At 32.6% G+C, this 26,427-nt stretch overlaps 1 protein-coding gene across 1 annotated transcript; it reads left to right on the forward strand.

Moving 5' to 3' along the window:
- Positions 1–16,010: 16,010 nt before the first annotated feature.
- LOC139842518 (uncharacterized) lies at positions 16,011–16,613 on the forward strand. The gene has a single exon (XM_071832650.1). The coding sequence runs from the start codon at positions 16,011–16,013 to the stop codon at positions 16,611–16,613; it is 603 nt and encodes a 200-aa protein (XP_071688751.1).
- Positions 16,614–26,427: the final 9,814 nt, after the last annotated feature.

The following is a 26,427-nucleotide window of genomic DNA, read 5'->3' on the forward strand; positions in this document are numbered from 1 at the left end:
GAAGGTACGTCTTGTTTTGTTAAACTATTGTCAAAATTGACTTTTTGAAACGACTTTTGATAACTTTTGTATGTCGATCTCGAGCATTAGGATTGTGATACACTATGACCTGACCTAGCTTGATAGACATTTATTGACCAACATATGTTCTCTAGGTTGATATCTACGTTTATTTGGTAATCCGAGTTTCGGTCATATTTTGGTGAATGACTTTATATGCTGCTAAGGTGAGTTTCATTTGCTCCCTTTTTAATTTCTTTTGCAATCTATATTTTTGGGCTGAGAATACATGCACTTTATTTTAAACGCAATGGATACATGTACATACTTAATTCTACACTGAGTTTGAACCGAAAATCCCTTAGCTTTGGTAACTAGTAACTGCCGGTTATAAGAACTGGTGGGCGCGAGTAGTTATATATAGATCCATAGGGTTTGACATCCCCGTCTGTTCCAGGTATAGAAACCCTAGCCTGAACTATAAAATAGACGTATGCTATTTAAGTTTAGTACACGTTGGTTTGCGTGTATTGTACATGTTGGTTGCATGTATGTTAAAACAGGGGTACTTATTATATAGACGTTAAAGCTTAGTTACCAGGGTGCTCAATTTCGTAGAATATTTTGATAAACGTTTCTGGATGAAACAACTGAAATCTTGTGATCCAACTTTATGTACAGGTTATGCAAAACATTAAAACTATGAACTCACCAACCTTTGTGTTGACACTTGTTAGCATGTTTATTCTCAGGTTTCCTAGAAGTCTTCCGCTGTTTGCTTATATGCTAGACAAGCTATGTGCATGGAGTCTTACATGGCATATTTTTCAAGGAAACGTTGCATTCACCAAATCATCACCATGTATCTTATTTTGACTGCATTGTCAACGGAAGTACTATTATAAACTATTATTTATGGTGATTATCTATATGTAGAAATCATCAGATATCGAAAACCTTTGATTTAAATATTCATTTATGGTGTGCCTTTTCAAAAGAATGCAATGTTTACAAAACGTATCATATAGAGGTCAAATACCTCGCAATGAAATCGATGAATGACGTGTTCGTCCATATGGATTTGGAGCGATCGTCAAAATTCATAATATTGATATTAACATTGATATTTATTTTGATGATAATAATGAAAGTACTAATAACAATATTAATATAACAACTATATTTTAACTTGTCATTTCATATATTAATATTTCAATTTTTTTTAATTATGTAGTATTATATAACATATATATTTATATATATATTATCATATATTGAATATTTACTATTCGTATATTATAATATAATAATAACAGTGAGTAGAAATTATATATACATATATATATATATACACACACACGTACCTATTTACGATTAATTGTTCGTGAATCGTCGAGAATAGTCAATGGTTAAATGATTTCATGAAATAGTTCAAAAAATTTGAGATTCAATTAAATAGACTTTGCTTATCACATCAGAATCAAATAAAGATTAAGTTTAAATTTGGTCGGAAATTTCCGGGTCGTCACAGTACCTACCCGTTAAAGAAATTTCGTCCCGAAATTTGAGTGAAGTTGTCATGACTGATAATAAGAATATTTTCATGACGAATAAGAGATGAAAATTGGAGTTTTATCACTATTGAATAATATGGATAAAAAAATTTGATTACCTGAAGAGTACAGCTGAAGCTATCACAAAAGATTGAAATAAGTAATAAAGATTCGTCTTGGCTTTTGACGTAGTCACGATTGAATTCCGGAATTCAAGGGATTTAAAGATAATCTTCGAAATCTATAAGATCCGATTCTTCAGGATTTAAGGAAATTAGGATCTCTTAAATTAAATGCGATGATCTGCCTTGATTGCTCTGTCCAAAAATTTCATTATAAATTGACCTCTTTCGTTTTATTATTCTCACCATTCCTATACTTTCTTCCCTAATTCATACATCCAAAAATTGTAACAATACTTAATCCAGTTCTGATCCTTGTTCTTATTCTGACTATCATATTTGTCTTTATTCTTTTCCAACTCCCACCGGAGGATTCTATTCACTTCTACTATTACCTTGGGGTTATAGTATTTCTAATTCTCCCGTGTCTTTATCTTGCTATACGTATTGATATACACGATTTGTAATTTCTGTGATTGTGATCGGCTTTATATTTCTTGTTATGTTTCGAAGCTCCATGCTCTTGTTTTTCTCTTCCCGACTTCAAGTCAAGCGAATAATGGTCCAGAACTCGTAGATATAGAGTTTCGAATGATTATAATGTTCTAAGAACGAAGGAACGTATTCTCACGATTTGATTGGTTAAATTACCAGAATCACTGAGAATGGAACTATCAAGAATATAATTTCTTGTTATGTTCAGAGATTAAGTAGAATGAAAGAGTTATGTAACATGGTACATGATGAGGGTGAAATCTTCTGTGAACCATCATCACGTTCCATTAGAAACTCAGCATGACTTACTGTAATATAATCACGTTGGACAAGTGTCATTATATTATACTAACTCATGCTTCAATTCCCAACACTTCTCCAAAAATCATTCATAATTTAAACTCAACTTTTATAGAAGGATAGAAACTAAAATAGTTTCTTTTATGATGTAACATAGATAGCACGAGGAGATAACTAATTTCGGACAAGAAGAGTTATGAAAATATCCTCAGAAATATCGAAGATATTTATGATGATATTTTGGAATTTTCTAAGTTCGAAGATTTGATGGAGAAAATTTTCCGCAAGATTTTAATGTGGGTACGGAGCAAGATATTCTCTAAAGATTTTATCGGATCCAGAATTACCTGAATTCTTTGAATATAGGGTTTGGTCCTTGTATTTGTCCTTGGTCTCCTTCATGGTTAGCTCAATCCGTTTTTCAGTACCAAATTTTCTATCGAGCGTTCCCAACAATTCACTCTTTATCATCAAACTTTTGGCCGTTTAGACCATCTACAATTTTATTGTTTCCTCTGCATTTAATGGTACGATATCTGAATAATCGGTTATCAATCCGTGGTGGTTTCAAGAGAATTGTGTTTTTAGATGATTAAATGCTGACTGTAATAGTCAAGATACAAAGGATGTTTAAGATATAATCAAGTGGCAAACTTGAAAAAATGTTTAGTTTCATATGTTATAATCAATATTTTAATATCTTGTAATTGTCCAATGTTAGTAATCCAATGTTAGTAGTTCAACAATCCGATATATAATCTTAAAATTTTAAATATTTAAAATTAGAAGATGATGAAGAAATTTTACGTAATTAATTAATTGGTTACTAATAAATTTTATTTTGTCCATTATTTCCTTCATTATGCCACTTGTCAAATCTTGACATGGATTCTGATCGGTCAAAATCCGAAGATGAAATTGAATTTGAATGAAAATATTATTCCGCGGTGAACGGATACGTATATCTGCGGAGTTGAATAAGATAGATAATGATTGTTGAATCGGGATTGAAGAATGTACCATGTAATATATTAATGTGAAATCTAAATATTTCTCGGGTATTACCTACCCATTAAAATATTTTCACCATTAAGAGTTTGTACAAAAGAATTTTTTTAATCATATATATATATTTTCTTCAGATTTAATCATGAATTTAATGAGTTAATATGATATTAAACTCATATGATTTTCGGTTTGAGCTAGAATAAGTAATCTCTAAAACTATTAGGAACCACATATTCTTCGCAGAATATTTCTTCAATGAAGTTATGGATCAATACTTCATCGTTAACTATTAGGAATCACATATTCTTCGCAGAATATTTCTTCAATGAAGTTATGGATCAATACTTCATCGTTCATTGTTGTTGGTACTCCTTGGTATCTATGGTGCGTATGATGTTGATATTCGAGGTATAGATTGTGATGTCGAGACGTGTGATGCGGATGTTGTTGTTGGTGGTAATGGTGATGTTGGTGCTGATGCTGGTGGTGCTGTTGATGTCGGTGATGTTGCTGAAGCTGGTAATTTTTGCACCATAATTTCCAAAGCCACTACTCGAGCGCGAAGCTCGTTGACTTCTCCTATTACTCCGAGATGATTGGCGGTTGGAACGAGTGGATGAATAAGGTTTAGAATAGTGGATATTATGTAATCGTTGCGAGATATCCTGGAAATGAGAGTGAAAATGATGGTTTGAACAGGTTTGCCGATAAGGGCTTCAGGTTCTTTGCCAATAGGGCAATATGGTTGGTGGGAGGGATTACTTCTTCGCATCTCCATTGATTAAGTTTACTTCGTACCCATTTTCAATTCATCCTGAATTTATGATGGCTAATTGGTTGGCCCATTCCGGTTACACTGCTTTTGGAGCTTGAGTGGAAATCCATATCAGAATCTGAGGAACTTGAACTGGTTGCAGAATTCATCTTACACGGTTAGATAAAGGATTTTCGATATAAAATGATTTTTGGATATCGGATGATATTCTAATTACACAGGATACCTAATACCTATATATAGTACAGAAGATTCCATAGATTACAGAGGGAATTAAGGAAACGTGTCAGACAAGGTCTAATGTGATGGAATATGAATTTGTCTGTACAACATCTATGCAATAATTGCAATAAGACGTGTCGAGACTGAAAATGATAGGTAGATATTTTTGATAAGGAATGTTATGCAAAGTTTCTAACATGCAGACCAGGTTCAAGTCCTGACTTATTAATATATCCTAACAATTACTAGGTCGAAGTCCAGACTCATTAATGTATCCTAACAACTACTAGTTAGACACACTAATGCAAGACCTGGTTCGCTAAGACCACCGCTCTGATACCACATGTCATACCCCGTCCAAAATCTTCCTGAATGAATACAATAACATCTGGTACCATTGCGATGAACGGACCTCTATATGCCATGAACGACTCCATGTAATATGAGCCAATGCACAGCAGAAGGTTTCTTTCAGACCTGAGAATAAACATGCTTAAAAGTGTCAACCAAAAGGTTGGTGAGTTCATAGGTTTATCATAAAACAATAAAAGTCATCATTTTGATAGACCACAAGATTTAAATGCTACATGGTACAAATGGGCCCGAATCCTATACCCACCTGTAACGTACATGAGATATCTTTTAAATACAGTACACATATCTCGTGTACGAAATCATTTTTCAAAAATCCTTTATAACCGTACACATATCTCGTGTACAAAATATTATACACATAACCTGTGTATAAAATCATTCTCTCGATACATAACATTCACTTTGCTTTCATCGCTTGGCTTGGTAACCGACCTTAACATATACTCCCTCCGTCCCAATTCTATTGTCCATTATTCCATTTTGAGATTGATAGTACTCTAAATGAACATATATTTAGTATCAATATCCTTCCAATATGTAACGCTTTTAGTTATTATTGTTCTATTTATATGTAATAATCGTTTAAATAAATAAGTGCGAAGACAAAAGAAGAAAATGACGATTTGAAGACGCAAATGACCAAAAAGCTCAAATGTACAAGATACAATCCAAGTGGTTCAATTTATTGGTGATAAACGTCTAAAAATGATAAGAGTACAAGCGGCGAAATGCAAAGTACAAGATATCTAAGCGTACGAAAGGACGTTCGAAAATCCGGAACCGAGACATGAACCAACTAGCAACGTGCGACTCAACGGAGCTAAAATCACAAATTAACTATGCACATAAATATAATATAATATATAATTAATTATGTAAATTATATATATTATATTTATATATTAAATAAATAAATGTCGGCAAGCTAGGATCCAATTTCTGCGTGAGCTGGAATTCGAAGCTCCGCATTCGCGGAGTTATAAGGCACAAAACCTTCGCACTCGCGGAGCACACCAGGACCTAAATCCCACTATAAAAGGCGATGCAATTCGACGAAATATTTACCCCATATCCATCTTTCTCTCCTCAATGATATATATAATATATAATATAGTTTAGTTTTATATTAGTTAGTTTGGGTTATGTAACAGTTATTTTACGGGTTTTAAAGTCGGAGTTCTGTCCGTGTAACACTATGCGATTAATAACCACTGTAAGTTATGTTCTTCCTTTTTAAATTAATGTCTCGTAGCTAAATTGTTATTATGCTTATTTAAGCCGAAGTAATTGTGATGTTGGACTAAATATTAAAGACAGGGTTATTGGACTTTGGACCATAATTGGGGTTTGGACAAAAGACCGACACTTGTGGAAATTGGACTATGGGCTATTAATGGGCTTTATATTTGTTTAACTGAATGATAGTTCGTTAATTTAATATAGAGATTTACAATTTAAGGTAATTATAAATAACCACATACACTCGATCGGACACGATGGGCGGGATATTTATAAATACTAATAATCGTTCATTTAATCGGACACGGGAATGGATTAATAGTCAATGGACTCATTAAAACAGGGGTGGATTACATACAAGGACACTTGGTGTAATTGTTAATAAAGTATTAAAACCTTGGATTGCACACAGTCAATAACCTGGTGTAATCATTAACAATGTATTAAAATCTTATTACAGTTTAAGTCCCCAATTAGTTGGAATATTTGACTTCGGGCATAAGGATAATTTGACGAGCACACTCGCACTTTAAATTTATGACTGATGGACTGTTATGGACAAAAACCAGATGGACATATCGAATAATCCAGGACAAAGGACAATTAACCCATGGTAATAAATTAAAATCAACACGTCGAACATCATGATTAAGGAAGTTTAAATAAGCATAATTCATTTATTTTATATCTCATCGCACTTTTATTTACTGTCATTTTATTTATTGCACTTTTTATTGCACTTTTATTTATCGCACTTTTATTTATCGTCATTTAATTTACGCTTTAAATTAAGTTGTATTTATATTTAATATTTTACATTAGGTTTTAATTGTGATTTAAGACATAAAATCGACAAACCAGTCATTAATCGGTAAAACCCCTTTTTTTTTAATAATAATAATTGTAACATATATATTTATATTTTGTACAAATATAGTTATATAAAAATATAGTGTAAAATAAGCCATTTCTCTGTGGAACGAACCAGACTTACTAAAAACTATACTACTCTAAGATTAGGTACACTGCCTATAGTATTGTAGCAGAGTTTAGGTATATCCCATTTGTAAATAAATAATTAAAACTTGTGTAATTTGTATCGTATTTCGTATTAAAAATAATAGTATTTCGTACTACACCTCGCATAACATCAAATTTTTGGCGTCGCTGCAGGGGAGCGCCGAAACGCTATATTTTTAATTTATATTTGTAAAAATATATAAAAAAAGAAAAATATAAAAAATAAGAAAAGGAAAACATTTTTTTTTAAGATTTTGTAAAATTATAAAGAATATTTGTTTTTATCTTTAGTTTTTAAAATATAAGTTTATTTTATTTTATATAAATTTTCTCTATATATAAATTTTTGAAAAAAAAAAAAAAAAAAAAAACGAACGCGTTTAAGCCTGCAATCAATCTGAGTCTGCACACATCAGCAGTCGCGAAATACCTCGGGCACAAATCACCTCAGTCTCGGAGCAGTCTCAGACTGCAACCTTGGACTGCATTAATTACGAATTTAGGGTTTATTTTTATAATTATTATTATTAAACCTAATTAGGATTTTTAATTAATTAATATATATTTATCTCTAGTTTTAATTTATAATTTGTAATATTAAGTTTAAATATTATTATTAAATATATAGAATAATATTTTTATAAAATAATAATATACAAATAATATTTTTATAAAATTATATTTTTATCAATTTAGCTTCTTTTTGTATTTTGTTTTTTTTCTTTCGTAACTTGTATATTTATCGTTCGTAATTAGTTTTAACTTAGTTTTTGCCGTAGTTATTTCATATTTCTAGATTTTTAAGCTTTGCCATAAAATCCCTTAAGTGCTTTTTCTTTAGATTAAGATTTAGGTGCTTTAGAATTTTGCGACGCAGTTTATAAATTTTAGTACCCTAATTAAGAAATTGCCGTTTTCCTATAGAATTCCTTTTAAACCTTAATACCTTTAGGCGCAACTTTTTAGATTTAGTTTTTAGACTTTTAAGTTTCGACATTTTTCTTTCTCATTTTTATTTCTCGACGTTTTTCGACGCTCTTTTTCTTTTTCGTTTCTACGCGCTAGTTTATAGGACATAGAATTTTTAAAATCTTTAAATTTCGACGAAAAATTATTGTAAGCGATTGAATTATAGACATCCAAAATTTTCTGCTTCGTAGTAATAGTTGGATTTGTTAGTGGCTGAGTTGTGAATTTTCCGATTTAAAGGATCCTGGCTCCCTGCTGCATCTTTTGGCTATTCGAAACGTGGGCAAAAGCAGAAAAGTCTATTAATTTGATAACTTATATAATTTTTAGTTTTATAACTAATAGAATAATTAGTAAATGCACCACATTGTAGCTAAAATTTGGTAATAAGCGCATTATGGAAAATTTCGAGAATATTTTGGAAACTCTTTCTGATTTCCAAAATCAATTAAATCAATACTCTCAAACGAGTGTTGATGAAAATTCGTTCGGTCAAACTTGGATCACGAATGAGGAAATAATAACTGGTTGTGAAATCTGTGGAGATTATCACTCAACATGGGAATGTTATTATTACGTTCCTATGGAAAATTATGCACCCATGGAACCTGAATGGAATGATTTTGAGAAATACAATTCAAATTGGGATTATTCCCAAGAATATATCCAAACTCAACAACCAGAGGACGAGGAAAATTATGTGTCTGAAAATTTATTAGATTATATGAAAATCAAACTCGAAGAATTTGACGCTCAAAATGAACAAATGAGAGAGTTTGCAAATTAGCAAGCTGAAACTCTATCAGACTACACACCTGTTGATCTGAGGAGTCGTGTGCAAGAAAATCTCATATCATCGAATTTTAATGAATTCGAGAGCTCCGAAATCACCAATTATCCCGATGATAATTTTTATTCAGTTTTACCATTTTCACAACCTACCGACACATTAACCTCTACCGATGAAATCATCGATCCATCAATGGAAGAAGAAGAAATAAGGGTGACAAATTGGTACTCTTGGGAAAACGATAACGTTGAAAATTTTACCCCCGAGACCAAAGTGGTGGGACCGATAAGAACCGTTAAAGAAGAAGAATTTGCTTCAATCCCAAAATTCTCCATTCCGCAACCTTCCAACCCAATATTCTCAATAGACGAGTCATCTACCGAAGATGAACTACGAGCTGTAATAGATAATGACACCTCGGATTTCACCCAATTACGTAATAGAGGTGAAAACTTTGATCCCGAGAATGAACGGAAGGAAATGTTAGGAATTGTCCACCCTATAGAAATATGTATGTCGGTGTATATCGATCCATTTGACCAAGAACCAGAAAAGAGACATATCCATTTACTAAAAGCTACACTTAAAAAAGAATTAAGTAGTGACGATCGGGTGAGTCTAAACTTTAAACCCATTGATATATTATACACCACCCGAGATGTAAATAACTGGCTCACTATTATAATTCATGGAACTTATTCTACCGACTTCACATGTCGTCAGCTAAGTGTGGGGAAGTCTAACCTCACTTAACGTTAAATTTGGGGTTCGGGTTAGTGCATAACTCGTTAATAAAAATGCATGATAAGTTAGGGTAAAAGACATATTTTCAAAAATTAGCAAACAGTTCAAAAAAGCAATTGTTTTTGAAGAAAAACATGTGTGATAAAACAACAAAAGGAATGAACGATGAGGCGCGCAATCTATCATTCGACGAGCTTAGTAATTACAAACTGGGTATTTTTAATCACTTTTCTACACTAATCACCCTCATGAATTTATTATTATAGTCTGATTTCATGCAAATGAGGGCATTGCATGATCTCAAGTGTGGGGAAGGGTTATAAATTCTCTCAGGATTACACTTAGTTTAATGGCCAAATTTTGTGAAATTTTGAAAAACTTTCAACTAAATGAATTCAAAATCATGTTTATACATATTTATGAACGATGAAAACTAGGTGTTAATACCGAAATTATCGTTACCTAGGAAAGGACATAAATTGAGAAACAACCTAAAATGCTTGAATTCATTTAAAATGGAAAAGAGGAGAATAAAAAGGTAAAGAAAGAAATAAATAAAAGCCAAGTGTGGAGAGAATGTACCAAGTTATTCAATTAAAAACTATCTATCACATGTTTCTGTAAAGTTATTGCAGGTGCTTTTTTTTGGACTAAATTAACTGTTTTACTCGATGAAAGAAAAGAAAAGAAAAGATGGATCTACACGATGAATCAATTCCATCATTAAAAGGAAGTAAAGTCTTCCAAAAAAGACACGCGCTTCTTGATTTAGGTCAGGAAGTTGTCATCCAGACCAGCTGTAGGTTGACGAAAAATCTAGAAAAGTCATCTCTAAAATCAGCAGGAAATCCACGGACCTCAGCATCAAACAGGGTCGCCAAGTGGTCAGACTTATCCTATCCATGAGAGGATCTGTCTCGTAAAATGGGGAGAGCGCCGTGCAAATTAGCTTGATAAGACTAATGAATCAGACTCCCAGAAAGGATAATCTCCTTAAAGATTAAAAATCAGCTTTTACGCCTGATATTACTCAATCCTTGAGATTGACCTTAAAGATTGAGAATTACAAACTCATGGAATTCAATGATATCTAAACTTGAGCTTGAACGAGAAAATATTTTGATCAATTTAAAACCGATTTGTTTTTCTGAAAACCTATTTTCAATGCGTTCATTACCATTGAACGTAAAATCCTAGGAATTCACCTAGAATTCATTAGGTCACCTGAACCAAATCGGGTGTCAACCGTAAGAACGGTGGTTGCATAGCATGGTTGAAGACAGGACCTTGTGCCAGACCGAAAAATTATAGGGTGATCTTTGCTATTGCTCCTACAAAGGATAGTAATTGCATCCGACACATTGTGGACCATAATCAAAAGCATGTCATTAGACATTGCCTTAACAGTTGCTTGTTCAACGCTTTCCTTTACAACCGGACGGTAGTTTATCGAAAGGTAATATACGGAGCAAGTATACTGGACGTGTTGCTTTCCTAATACAAGGTTAGCAAGTGGGTGACACAAAATCACGAGTTTTGAGCTAAAATTTTAAAATCTGAAACCCACAAAACCCACAAAAAAACATTTTTGCAAACACCGGTGAAGGGTTATTCTGGAAAACTTGTCTAGGGAAAAATCTAGCTTGAAACAAAATTTGGTACAAATTGACTTAAAAAATCAAACCCTAGCCGCTCCAAGTTTCTCGGGCGATTATTGGCGATCCCATTCGTCGATCATCGAATTTTCACTTTACTGATTCTATTGTGTATTCTGTTATCTTTTGTGTCTCTGTGATTCTCTTCGAATCATGGGGAAAAATTCTGGGGGAAAGAAGAAAAAAGGCGTATCAACAGCGACTAGGGTTCTACGCAGTCGAACAATAGGTGGAGAAGAAGAGTCGCATGAAAGTGACGATTCTAATACATCTGTCAACAAGGATGATGGGGTTAAACGTACCGTCCAATTCTCAACAACAGACCCGGTGACTGGTGAGCCGATCATGTTGTAAGTTAATAAATCTTTGGATGACACCATTAGTGTCCATTCGGCAAGTGATTTGGAAGGAGATGTTACGGTGTCTCAACCTAAGATCGATGAGTTTCCAGCACTGGCTCAGCATAAGAATCAGGCTGCTAAAGATACCTCTCCGAATAATGATGATATAGTTGGTGTTGGGGTCTCTGTGCATGGTGACTCACATACAGAGGTGAATGGATCTAAAGGGGTTTCATTCTTGGAAGCTGTGAATGGAAGTCAGAAGGTAAATAAAACTGTTCAGTTACGTTTCATTGAGCCACTTCCTTCTAAAGATGATGATGTTGACATTGAGTTGCCAATTTCTTCTGTACTAGAGGTTAATGAAAGGTATAGCCATACTCTTTATAGTTATTTCTTAGGTAAAAGAATAGCATACCCGGTCGTTAAAAATTATGTTACCAATGTATGGAGGAAATTTGGTTTGGAGGAAATTATGATGAATGCAAAAGGTTTCTTTTTTTTAAGTTTTCGTCTGAAGATGGGTTGAAAGGTGTTATAGAATCTGGACCTTGGATTATTCGTTCGAATCCGATTATTCTTAATGCTTGGTCACCTGATGTTCCTTTAACAAAGGAAGATCTTACTCGTGTGCCCATATGGGTGAAAATACATGATGTTCCTCTTGTAGGTTTCACCGAGACGGGGTTGAGTATTATAGCCTCTAACATTGGAGTTCCAAAGGCATTAGATTCTTATACGAGTACCATGTGTTTGGAATCATGGGGGCGACCAAATTATGCTAGAGCCTTGGTGGAAGTTTCAGCAGAAAAGGATTTAAAGGAAACTATTCGAATGGCTATTCCAAGTATAGATGGGAAAAGTAGATCAGTTTGTGCTCTTAGAGTCAAGTATGAGTGGAAACCCCCTCGCTGTTCGGGTTGTGCTATTTTTGGGCATGAGGACTTGCATTGCCCTAAATTGGTTACTGTGAGTGATAGACAACAGGAAAAGGATCAAGATGGTTTTCAATTTGTTGGTAATAAAAAAGCCACTAAAGGTCAGAAAATTGTTAATAAAAAACAAGTGGGTGGTTTAGTTGTTGGTAATAAGAAACAACCACCAGTCTATCGTCCTGTGATAAAGAAGTGTGATGATATTAATAATGACCCTTCCTCTAGTACACGTAAGCCTGAAAATGTCACCATAAAAAATCCTTATGAGGTTCTTAATGAGCTAAATGAGGATAATGTGTTATAGAAAGAACATGCTAGATCATCTCTAGTATTAGAAGATGAAGATAGTGATATTGAGGTCAATACCGATGAGACCGCCACGTTCATGCAACAAAACACTGAAGGGGCAAGCACTCCTGGTAAAGAGGTTTTTAATGGTTAGTTTTGTGACTTGGAACATTAGGGGTTTGAATCGACACCCCAAACAAAAGGAGATTCATGATGTAGTTAGTAATAATGATTTATGTTTGTGTGCGATTCTGGAAACTCATGTAAATATATCTAAGCTTACGGATATTTGCTCGAAAGTGTTTCCGGTATGGAATTGGACTTCTAATCAGTCAATGTGTACCGGAGGGACTCGAATCATATTAGGTTGGAATCCTAATGTGGTGAAAGTCATGGTTATTCATATGACCCATCAAGTTATGCATTGTTGGGTTAAATTGATTAGTGGTGATATTCAGTTATATGTTTCTGTAGTATATGCGGATAATTATTATATCACAAGACGTAATTTATGGAAAGACCTCTGTATGCATAAGGTTTTTGTAGGTAATCACCCGTGGGCTCTTATGGGAGATTTTAACGTTGCTCTAGATCCAGATGATTCAACTGCGGGTAGTTCTCGAATTACTATTGCTATGAGGGAATTTCGGGAGTGTGTGGATTCGATTTGTGTGTCTGATGTAAATCACTTTGGTCTTCATTATACATGGAATCAAAGTCCCCAATCGTTGGATGGAATCCTTAAAAAAATTGATCGAGTCATGGCTAATGATTTCTTTATCGATGATTATGCTAATGCATTTGTTATCTTTCAACGTTATGGAGTTTCGGACCACTGCCCTGCTGTCCTGAAGTTTCCTAACGTCAAAAGCCCTACTCGACACAAACCTTTTAAGTTTGGTAATTTTATTATATACAAAGAAGGTTTTGATGATGCTGTGTTAAAAGGGTGGCGAAGAGTGGTGGTAGGACACAAAATGTTTCAAGTCGTTAAAAAACTTAGGTGGATGAAGAAACCACTCCGAAAGCTCATGTGGCAACGTGGAAATATTCATAATCGTGTGATCAAATTGAAAAGTGAGTTGGGTGAGGCTCAAACTGCTCTTGATAGATGCCCTTACTCGATGGAACTTAGAGAAGATGCTAGTTGTTTATTGCGTGCGTATAATGAAGCGGTGTTAGATGAGGAGCGTTTTCTCAAACAAAAATCTAAGATTGAATGGTTAAGAGTTGGGGATAACAATAGTAGTTATTTTCATAAGATTGTTAAAGGAAAGATTCATAAGAGCCGTATTATTTCTATAGAGAATCCGCAAGGTTTAATGGTGGAAGGCGATGCAGTTCCTAATCTATTTGTTGATCATTTTACACAGTTTCTTGGTACTGCAGCTGTCCACACAGGTATCCATATTCCCGATTCACTGTTTACTAGGAAGGTTACCTTTGATAAAGCTTGTATGATGGTACGCCCGATTACTGCTAAGGAAGTTAAGTCCGCTATGTTTGATATGGGTAATAACAAGTCCCCAGGTCCCGACGGTTACACTGCAGAATTTTTCAAGGCCTCGTGGGACATCATAGGTGACGAAATTGTGGAGGCTATTCAGGATTTTTTTCGTAATGGTCAGATGCTATCGGAGATTAATCATACGGTAATAGCTTTGCTTCCAAAGGTTCAATCTCCTTCCAAAGTCACAGATTATCGTCCTATAGCTTTATGTAATGTCTTGTATAAGTGCATTAGTAAGATCATTACTAATCGTATTAAAGATAGCTTGGATGAAATTGTTAGTGAAAATCAGTCTGCATTTATCCCAGGACGACGCATTTCAGATAATATTCTTTTAAAGCAAGAATTGATGAAAAACTATCATTTGTCTTTGGGTACTGCTCGATGCGCATTTAAGGTTGATATACAGAAGGCTTATGATACTGTTGATTGGTCATTTTTGGAGACTATTCTTATTCGTTTTGGGTTTCACATGACGATGGTTCGCTGGATTATGAAATGTGTGACAACTGTTTCTTTTCCGATCAGTGTGAATGGTGATCTTCACGGTTATTTCAAAGGAAAGCGTGGCCTTAGACAGGGAGACCCGATGTCTCCTTATCTCTTCACTCTTGTTATGGAGGTTCTTACTCTTCTTTTGTCTCGAAATGCTAATTCTGAAGGATTCAGATATCATCCGAAGTGTGAAGAGCATAAAATTATTAATCTTTGCTTTGCTGATGACTTGTTTATCTTTTCTCATGCGGATATTATGTCAGTTCAAGTTATTAGTTCGGCTCTAGAGGAATTTAAATGTTGGTCAGGTCTCGTGCCTAGCCTTCCAAAAAGTACGGATTTTTTCGCTAATGTCAACAGTCACATAAAGGATCAGATCTTGGTTTTTATGCCTTTTGAGGAGGGTTCCTTGCCTATCAAATATCTAGGGCTCCCTCTATTTGCTTCGCGGTTGTTTTACAATGATTGCAAGGTCCTTGTAGATCGAGTTAAGAATCGAATTAATAGTTGGCAAAATAAGTTTTTGTCTTTTGCAGGCCGGGTGCAACTAATTACTTCGGTTCTTTCTTCTATGCAAATATATTGGCAATCAGTTTTCCTTCTTCCAAGTGCCATTATTAAAGAAATTGAAGGTTTGATGCGAGGTTTTTTGTGGTGTCAAGGAAGTATGAGGAAAGGTAAAGCTAAAGTAAAGTGGGATGATGTTTGTCTTCCTAAAGAAGAAGGGGGTCTGGGAATTCGCAGGTTAAAATACTGGAATATTGCTTTATTAACGTCTCATGTTTGGAGGATTTTATCTCATAAAGAGTCTCTTTGGGTGAGGTGGATTCATTCTTATCGCCTTAATAATTGCAATTTTTGGGATGTTGCGGTTCCATCTAATTTGAGTTGGGGGTGGCGTAAACTTTTGCTTTTGCGAGAGGTCTTGCGAGGTTGTTTTGTGCATGTCATTGGAAATGGTGAAAACACGTCAGCATGGTTTGATGAATGGGCTGATGTCGGACCTTTAATAAATATTGTTAGACGTCGAGCTATTATCCAAGAAGGTATGCAACTGAACTTTACTGTTGCCGACCTTGTTCACAATGGATCTTGGTCCTAGCCGATTGATTGGGTCGATAGATTTATAGTTCTGGAGAATTTGGCTCCTCCTGATATGTCGAATTCTTCAGACATGGTAATGTGGAGAGATCTTAATGGGTCTAAATGTGAATTTTCCATCTCGCAAGTATGGGAATACCTTCGGCCGCGTGCTGCTCATGTTCCATGGTATTCGGTTATTTGGTTCTCTCATTGTATTCTGAGACATGCGTTTGTCCTTTGGTTACTTATGGGGGAAAGATTGAAGACTCACGATAGATTAAAAGCTTGGGAAATTCATCATGGGACCATCATTGTGTGTCCGTTATGCAATTTGGTTCGTGACACACAAGATCATCTATTTTTTTCCTGTCCTTTTGCATCGCAAGTGTGGACTTTAGTGTTGCAGCATATTGATTTTCCAATTAGTTCACATGCTTGGAAGGATTTTGCTTGGTTACTGTCTCCTTTTGCAAAACGGAATATTGCTAGATTCGTTATAATCAAGTTGCTATTTGCGGCGTCTGTTTATTTTATTTGGCAAGAGCGGAACAGAAGGATCTTCAAGAAGGGTAATCGATCCCCGGCCCAGGTTTATGAGGTGATTTATGCTACAGTTCGTTTAAAACTGATGAGTTTCAAATGGAAGTCTTCAGCTAGTGCGCTTAGGCTCAAGTCTGATTGGAAAGTGTCATGAGTTGTTTTGTTTTTTGTTTCTTGGAGCTAATTGCTCATGTTTAGCTTTATAGTTTGTTAAAGCTTGGTTGTTTGTGAGGTTAAAGGGTTTGTCCTATAACTCTGCACTTCTTGTATAACCTTTTTGGTTTTTTAATATATTCGCCGGGTAACCCCCTTTTACCCAAAAAAAAAATCTAGCTTGAATTTTCAAAAGATCAAATATTTTTATAAAGATCCAATTTCCTTAAAGGATCTAAATTTTTATAAGTCATGTGGGACTGTAAACCACATCGTTACTATCATTGTTTATACCGCCGTATTAAAATCAATGTTGTACAAAGTGTGAGAATAAAAAAAGTGATTCGAGTGAAGTGTGATTTAATTTCAAGTTCTGTATTGCTTAAGGACAAGCAACGTTCAAGTGTGGGGATATTTGATAGTGCTCTAAATGAACATATATTTAGTATCAATATCCTTCCAATATGTAAAGCTTTTAGTTACTATTGTTCTATTTTTATGTAATAATTGTTTAAATAAATAAGTGCGAAGACAAAAGAAGAAAATGACGATTTGAAGACGCAAATGACCAAAAAGCTCAAATGTACAAGATACAATCTAAGTGGTTCAATTTATTGATGATAAACGTCTAAAAATAACAAGAGTACAAGCCGCGAAACGCAAAGTACAAGATATCTAAGCGTACGAAAGGATGTTCAAAAATCGGGAACCGAGACATGAACCAACTATCAACGTGCGACTCAACGAAGCTAAAATCACAAATTAACTATGCACATAAATATAATATAATATATAATTAATTATGTAAATTATATATATATTATATATATATATATTATATATTATATTATTATATTAAATAAATAAACGTCGGTAAGCTAGGATCCAATTTCTGCGTGAGCTGGAATTTGAAGTTCCGCACTCGCGGAGCTGTAAGGCACAAAACCTCCACACTCGCGGAGCACACCAGGACCCAAATTCCACTATAAAAGGCGATGCAATTCGACGAAATATTTACACCATATCCATCTTTCTCTGCTCAATGATATATATATATATATATATATATATATATATATATATATATATATATATATATATATATAAAATATAATATAGTTTAGTTTTATATTAGTTAGTTTGGGTTATGTAACAGTTATTTTACGGGTTTTAAAGTCGGAGTTCTGTCCGTGTAACACTACGCAATTAATAACCACTGTAAGCTATGTTCTTCCTTTTTAAATTAATGTCTCGTAGCTAAATTATTATTATGCTTATTTAAGCCGAAGTAATTGTGATGTTGGACTAAATATTAAAGACGGGGTTATTGGGCTTTGGACCATAATTGGGGTTTGGACAAAAGACCGACACTTGTGGAAATAGGACTATGGGCTATTAATGGGCTTTATTTTGGTTTACTGAATGATAGTTCATTAATTTAATATAGATATTTACAATTTGAGGTAATTATAAATAACCACATACAGTCGATTGGACACGATGGGCAGGATATTTATAAATACTAATAATCGTTCATTTAATCGGACACGGGAATGGATTAATAGTCAATGGACTCATTAAAACAGGGGTGGATTACATACAAGGTCACTTGGTGTAATTTTTAATAAAGTATTAAAACCTTGGAGTGCTCACAGTCGATAACCTGGTGTAATCATTAACAATGTATTAAAACCTTATTACAGTTTAAGTCCCCAATTAGTTAGAATATTTAACTTCGGGTATAAGGATAATTTGACGAGGACACTCGCACTTTATATTTATGACTGATGGACTGTTATGGACAAAAACCAGATGGACATATCGAATAATCCAGGACAAAGGACAATTAACCCATGGTAATAAATTAAAATCAACACGTCGAACATCATGATTACAGAAGTTTAAATAAGTATAATTCCTTTATTTTATATCTCCTCGCACTTTTATTTCCTGTCAATTTATTTATTGCACTTTTTATTGCACTTTTATTTATCGCACTTTTATTTATCGTCATTTAATTTACGCTTTAAATTAAGTTGTATTTATATTTAATATTTTACATTAGGTTTTAATTGTGATTTAAGGCATAAAAACGACAAACCAGTCATTAAACGGTAAAACCCCCCCTTTTTTAATAATAATAATTGTAATATATATATTTATATTTTGTACAAAAATAGTTATATAAAAATATAGTGTAAAATAAACCATTTCCCTGTGGAACGAACCGGACTTACTAAAAATTATACTACTCTAAGATTAGGTACTCTGCCTATAGTGTTGTAGTAGAGTTTAGGTATATCCCATTTGTAAATAAATAATTAAAACTTGTGTAATTTGTATCGTATTTTGTATTAAAAATAATAGTATTTCGTACTACACCTCGCATAACATCAGAGATGTCCCAAATTAATTGTCCAGATTCTTTTTTAACCAATCAAAAGAGGTTAATCTGGAGAGAGAAGATATATTACTAGTGGAGAATGAAGTTAGTAGAATTTCCTAAAACTGCGTGTTTTTTGTCTGGGGACAATAGATTTGGGACGGAGGGAGTAATGCGCATAAATAATATCCCCAAAACAGAACCTCTCGTCTGTATAATATATAAACTTCGAAGTACTAAAGCAGTTCAAATTCTCTGACTGGGACGTGTCAAAGTCCATAGATCTATCTTTAGGATTCGCGTGAATTAGGGCCATACCCGATTCTAATTCTTAGGTTACCATGCAATAATAATCAGGGGAAAAATATTCATATCAATTGGTGGCAATTATCATGTCCACATAATTCAATGGTGGCAATTATCATGTCCACATAATCATTCGAGGAATGTTTTGCTTGTGTCTATCTCGTCAAACATTTAGAAAAGCATCTCATGTATTCGCAGTTCAAAATATATTTCAAAAACATTTAATAAAGCAGTTGTAAAAATAGCGCATGTATTCTCAGTCCCAAAAATGTAAAGAGTAAAAGGGAATCAAATGAACTCACAATACTGTATTTTGCAGTAAAAATAAATATGATTGAACTGAACAATGCAGGGTTGGCCTCGGATTCATGAACCTATACCAAGTATATATATTAACACATATAATAATATTCAAATAAATATATATTTTGATATTAGTAATATACTTGTGATATTAAATTTAATATTAATAATTACTTAAATATATTTATTTTATATATATTCTATAAAATTATCATAATAATCTATTATATACTTTATTTAATTATTTTGGATAAGTACTTAGTATTAATATTTTTAAATACTCAATATTTTTAATATGATATTATTTTTAATAAATTTGAGTTATATTAAAACGTAATTGAACAAAAAGTATTTTATTAGTAAAAGTAGTATACTTATTACATATACTTCTATATATTTAAAGTTTGTATCTAATTTATAATATCTATCTTTTTAATTTAATATCATAAAAATATAGTTATATTTTATATACGAAATATATTTAAAACTAAAGTTATAGTTAGCAATATTAATTATAATAATATTAATGATAAAAATAATACTAACTTTAATAAAAAGATAAATTTAAAAATAGTGATACTTTTAGTAATAATGATTATAATGATAGTAATACTGATAATAATAATAACTATAATAATAATTTTACTACTAATGATAATAATGATTTTAATTTTTAAAATAATAATACTAATAATGATAATCATACTAAAAATAAGGATAATACTAATAATGATATTGTTAGTAATAATAATACTAGTAATGTTTAATTATAATACTACTAACAATAATAATAATAATAATAATAATAATAATAATAAAAATAATAATAATAATAATAATAATAATAATAATAATAATAATAATAATTTTAATAGGAATAATAAGTATACTACCTTAAAGAATAGCTTCCTAAAAAGATGTCGCAGCCCGGGCTCGAACCCACGACCTCTTGTTCAATGACCACACACCTAACCACCGCTCCAATTGTTACTTCTTATAATATTCTCGCGTGCTAAAACATTTAACTTATATTAAGCTAGCATCATCTTTATACCTCATCATTATAATTATCAACGTTCATAACATCTATTTCGATTTTACAACATCATCCTCGTTATCCTTGCTTCATTATCATCATCTCGATTATCATCTTAATCATTATACTATTATCATCGTACGTATTATCATTACACATATTACCATAATCTTCTAAACTAATCATACTCATCATCATTATATCATCTTAAAATCATCACAACATAACTATTATCATTTCATGGATCATCATACAGATCAGCAAGATAATCACTATCCTTATGTCATGAAATCATCTCCTCATTTTTTTTTCTATATCATCACGAACTACATCATCGTCATCTTTATTTTAGCTCAACCACAAAACAATCTCGGCCCAAGCTCCTAAAATGTTTTCACAGCCCAAGAACTAATATAGCCCATTAGCACAACGTAAATCCCTGGCCCAACTAACATTTGCACACAACCGAATTCTGTTTTTTGATTTCATTAGATAATATGACGGCAGGAAGAAAAAAATATATCCGCTGGTATACTTTATATCCTCACCATTACCTCATCATCCATTATCTATGATCAAGCAAACACAGATTGCCGACAATTATGATAATGCTTTAGTATTATTAATTAAGTATGATTACAAATATCACCATCGACATCAAAGTAATCTTGTGGGGTTGTCAAAATTGCTAGCTGTATACACAAGCACAAAACAATAATATAAAGAGGTGTGGGTACTGTAGTCGAACTAAAACATATCAACATCTGTTCAACAAATTCGTTGTGTAACCATTATTATTATATCATTCATTATCTTCTTATATTCGCAGCTCACCATCATAATCATCAACATGTATTTATCATCGTCATACAGTTTCCTTTATCAACAATCAAAGTAGCCTAAGCTATCAGAATGGGTTTCGTTTGGGTCTTGATCGAAAGCTTTTATAGGAAAAGAAAAGAAAAAAAAATATCAAATGAGTTGTGGTACTCATCGGTAATCAAGTAATTTGTAGTGGTGGTTTTGATGGTTGGGCAGTAGTGGTGTTTTGGTTTCACACAGAAAATAGAAGAAGAAACACAAAGGAGTTGCAGCGGTTTTGCTGTAGATGTGGTGACCAAGTATGGTGGAGGGTGGTTATGGTAGTTATCATGGTGGTTTCGGTGTTAGACAAAATTAGAAACAAGTTGAGAAGTTTGTGGTGATTCACGATGATTTGAAACTGAGAAACAAAGTGCAGTAGTAGCAACAAGTATCGAGTGAATTGCAGGTCGCACGAGATGGTTTGAGTGTGTGATGGTTTATGGTTCTATACGAAAAGAAGAGAGAGAGAGAATAGAGTAAGAGGGTGGTGTTGATTTTGTGTGTTTATTGTCAAGTATATATGTATGTAATTAAATAGGTGATGAGGTTGTTTTCGGTTCACATCAGGAACACAAGAAATGGATAACGAATGGTGGTGATTCATTATGATGGTGGCTCGACGGTTTGTAAGTGTTTCATTTATGTATGTGTGTCTTATATGCAATTAGGTTAAGATATATATGTATATATATCCGTTAGATAGAAATCAAAATATAGCTTAACAATAATTGTAAGTCTCAATTACACATAGCAGTATACTTCGTTGTTATTTAGTAATGGTGGTCGACAAAAGATCTCGATTCAGAGAAGAAAGGACAGGAAATAATATAAAGTTTTATTTCTTTTTGCAGTCAGTGGTATATATAATGTGTAAGTGTACGATATATATAGCACAAGATTCATTTACAGTTTGTTTTGTTGTTTTGATTGGGTCGACAGAAGAATCACTCAGAAAAGAAAAATATATAGAAAGGGATTGCAAATTCATTCGTACAATTCTTGATTTGGATATTTAACAAACTGAAGACAGAAACCAAATTGAATAAAGCTTGATGGTGATGTTAAACGGAATTGATCCTTTATCTAATATTGTAATCTATTTTGTTTGAGTAATTGAACGAGTTGTAGTACATATGATCAATCAAAATTGTTGTGTAGCGAATTGTGATGTGGATGTCTAACAATCTCTGACATTAAATTGACAGGATCAAAAGCTAAAGAAGAAAAAGAAATAAAAACAAAATCGATGGTGGATTGTAATTTAATTTGTCTGTACGATTTATCTTTATTACTAATTCATAATTGTTTAATAACTATAATATTGTTTTTAGAATAGTAATAATAGAATCAATAAAATAATAAATAATAATAATAATAATAATAATAATAATAATAATATCAAGTTATTACTCATAATAATAATAATTATCTTAATATTTAAAATCATATTTTATATAATAATAGTAAAAAAATATTAATAATAAATGATAACTAATATATATATATCTTAATAATAATATCAATAATATTAGTAATATTAATACTGACATAACATTTTAAATATATCTAATTTTATATCAATATTAAGTTAAATTAATAATGATATTAACATTGATATTTATTTTGATGATAATAATGAAAGTACTAATAACAATATTAATATAACAACTATATTTTAACTTGTCATTTCATATATTAATGTTTCAATTTTTTTTTAATTATGTAGTATTTATATAACATATATATTTATATATATATTATCATATATTGAATATTTACTATTCTTATATTATAATATAATAATAACAGTGAGTAGAAATTATATATATATATATATATATATATATATATATATATACACACGTACCTATTTACGATTAATTGTTCGTGAATCGTCGAGAATAGTCAATGGTCAAATGATTTCATGAAATAGTTCAAAAAATTTGAGATTCAATTAAATAGACTTTGCTTATCACATCAGAATCAAATAAAGATTAAGTTTAAATTTGGTCGGAAATTTCCGGGTCGTCACAAGTTTAACCACTTTGGTTCTTACTTTAACTTCATTTTAAGATATTGTACATATATAGATCTTAAGTATACTGATCTAGTATCAAAATCAAGGTTAGCCATATAGTCATCATTGAGCGATTTAACACTCTAGATCTAGCTTTTACACCATGAAGGTTCTTGATTTTGACTAGAAATGATGAATAGATTTAGTTTAGCTAGTTATACCTTGATGAAATATACTACTAATGCTTAAAGAAGATGATTAATTACTTGCTTATGATCTGTATTTGAGAGTGGATAAGTGTTGAGAGAGAAGGGAGGATGAAGAAATGGAAGAATGAGAGGTAAAAGCAAGCTTATATAGAGGTGGTGGTGGTGATAGAGGTGGGGCGTAGCACAAGGAGGGGAGGGGGAGGGAGTGACTCACCATGGATCATTAATGAAGCTCATCATTGTGTTTTACATGAGATTTACTGAAGGATGAAGTACTTGGTAAAGGTGGTTTGATGATGTACATGATGATGAATGACGATGGTGATGATGATGGTGTAGGTGTTCTAGTTTATTTTTGGTTTTGCAAGTGTACATGTATTTGTGTAGGCTTTCTAATGTTTAATCTTAAGATGTTTACTTGTATGTTTAGGGTTTAGGAAGTAAGCTAAGGTTAGGTTCTAATCAAGATAGGTTAAGGTTGATTAAGTGAAAGAAATGGCTAAGTACAAAGAAATCAAGACTAGTTGTGAAAATAATGAAGTGTAGAAATATTTCTATCTTATGAACAAATGTTCAAATGAAAATGTTTCAAGTCTTTAAAATACTTAGCTATTAGGTTTAGTTATTAGGTTAATATATATATAAAAATATAATTTACAACTTTAAGGTTTATGGTAATGAACTAGGGTTCATAGTAGTAAACTAGGGTTTATGATGATAAGTTAGAGTTTATGACTTTATGAAAATATGTAAAGTAATACCCAATCAAGTAAAACCTAAAATGCATCCTTAGGGCTATACAAACCCTAAAATAAACCAGGACATAGATTAATAAATTTACTCGTCATGTCGGAAATTGTAACTTAAAGAAGTCAAACTAGACAACTTAAGTCGAAAAGCTAGTGTTGTGACAGAAGACATGGATATGAGGTTTGGAATGTAGTGATTTATCTCTTTATGATTAATGCAACTAGTCAAAACAATCTCAACTAGATTCAAACAAATCCAATTGACTTGTAACAAGCATCAATGAAGCAAGATACTTCCATCAAAGATGAAGACATGGGTTTAAAGACTTAGGTAATGAAGTTTGGATGCTAATGGTTTGTCAAGGGACAATAATCTGCATTTACCTTATTAGGAAATCAATGACAATGGTCAAGAACATTGGACTTTCCTCTTTAGCTAGAACATGTCAACCTCTATAAACTAAGTAGAATTGAAATGTAAACTTTGTACTTATCATTTGTATCTTTAAGTTTACTTTGTAAGACACTTCCTTAGGGATCAAAGAAGTTAGATAGTTCTTATGATAGGAAATACCATCTTGCTTAATGATTTAACTTCCTTAAAGGGATCTAGAAAGTTGATCAATTCCATTGGGAATTAAGATGGTGTGAGCTATTGAAGAACTATGAGTGATTGTAAGCTTAGCTATAAGTTTACTTGTGAGCTATCTTCTTAAAGGGATCTAGAAGGTAGTTGTCATTTCACTAGGCTAGAGCATTAGGATCTTGTGGTAAGTGCATTTGGTGTTTGTGAATTCTTCAAAGGGACGTAAGGGTTCATAAGTAGCGGCTTATCGAAGAGCTAGTATTGTATCCGAACACTCCATCGGGTTTGGAGTATCATAGTGAAGAAAAGTCTCAATTCTTAGATTTGGGGAGTGGATTAAGGAGGATTAGTTAACATCCTCCCGAACCCCTATAAATCCTCGAGTTTGTGCACTTACATTCTTTACATACTTGCATTAACAAACACGAACACTTTCGCACTTAAAACTTATCTTTTGATAGCTAAAGATTTCGAAAAAGTTTTAAGAAACCATTAAGTAACTATTCACCCCCTCTAGTTACTTACAATTGGTATCAGAGCATTTGCTCTAATCTTTACTCAAAAAATGTTTTTGTAAAGTCTAAAACTATTTTGCACAAAAACCGAGTCAAAGATCTTAGAACTAAGCTATACTTATTCGGAACGCAAAATATATTTTGGAAAAGTTAGTCTTGCATCAAGATGAAAATTTTCTTATGAGATGGTATGGTCAAGACTCAAATGAAGTTGGACACTTCAAGGAAGAGAATGAAGAAACGTATTATCTAGAAACTTCAAAACACGTACTTGATGTGGAGTCAAGGATTGAACCCGAATGCTCAAACTTACATCCATTTCTTTGAGGAAAAATACCGCCATTCACATGGTGAGGTAAGCTTGCTTGTTTTTAGTCTATTTAATTTGTGTACTCTAAATGTTGTGATAATTAACAAAACTAAGATTGAAAAGAAAAGCTTGAACAAAGAAACATCTTTTTTAAACCAAGTTAATTGTTCTTAAAATAAATTATATAAAGAAAAATGTGGGGTTGAGTCAAAATCACAACTATAGTGTACACAATCCTTATTATTCCTTTCCATGGAGAAACTTTCAACATAACTCTGTCACCCACTTGAAATTCTAAAAATTTCCTTAGGACATCGGCATAACTCTTCTGCCTACTCCTTGCCGTCTTTAATATTTCTTGAATCTGAAAGATCTTCTCAGTTGTTTCTTGGATAATCTCCGATCCTGTTAATTGTGAATCACCAATCTCACTCCAATACAATGGTGATTTACATTTCCTTCCATACAAAGCTTCAAATGGAGCAGCCTTTATACTCGAGTGATAACTATTGTTATATGAAAACTCAGCTAAAGGTA

The sequence above is a fragment of the Rutidosis leptorrhynchoides genome, chromosome 4, assembly GCF_046630445.1.
Source record: "Rutidosis leptorrhynchoides isolate AG116_Rl617_1_P2 chromosome 4, CSIRO_AGI_Rlap_v1, whole genome shotgun sequence".
Classification (NCBI taxonomy): Eukaryota; Viridiplantae; Streptophyta; class Magnoliopsida; order Asterales; family Asteraceae; genus Rutidosis; species Rutidosis leptorrhynchoides.

Bases quoted from the DNA above. Each gene is read 5' to 3' on its own strand.
- LOC139842518 (XM_071832650.1), top strand. From the start codon at position 16,011: ATGGTAATGTGGAGAGATCTTAATGGGTCTAAATGTGAATTTTCCATC.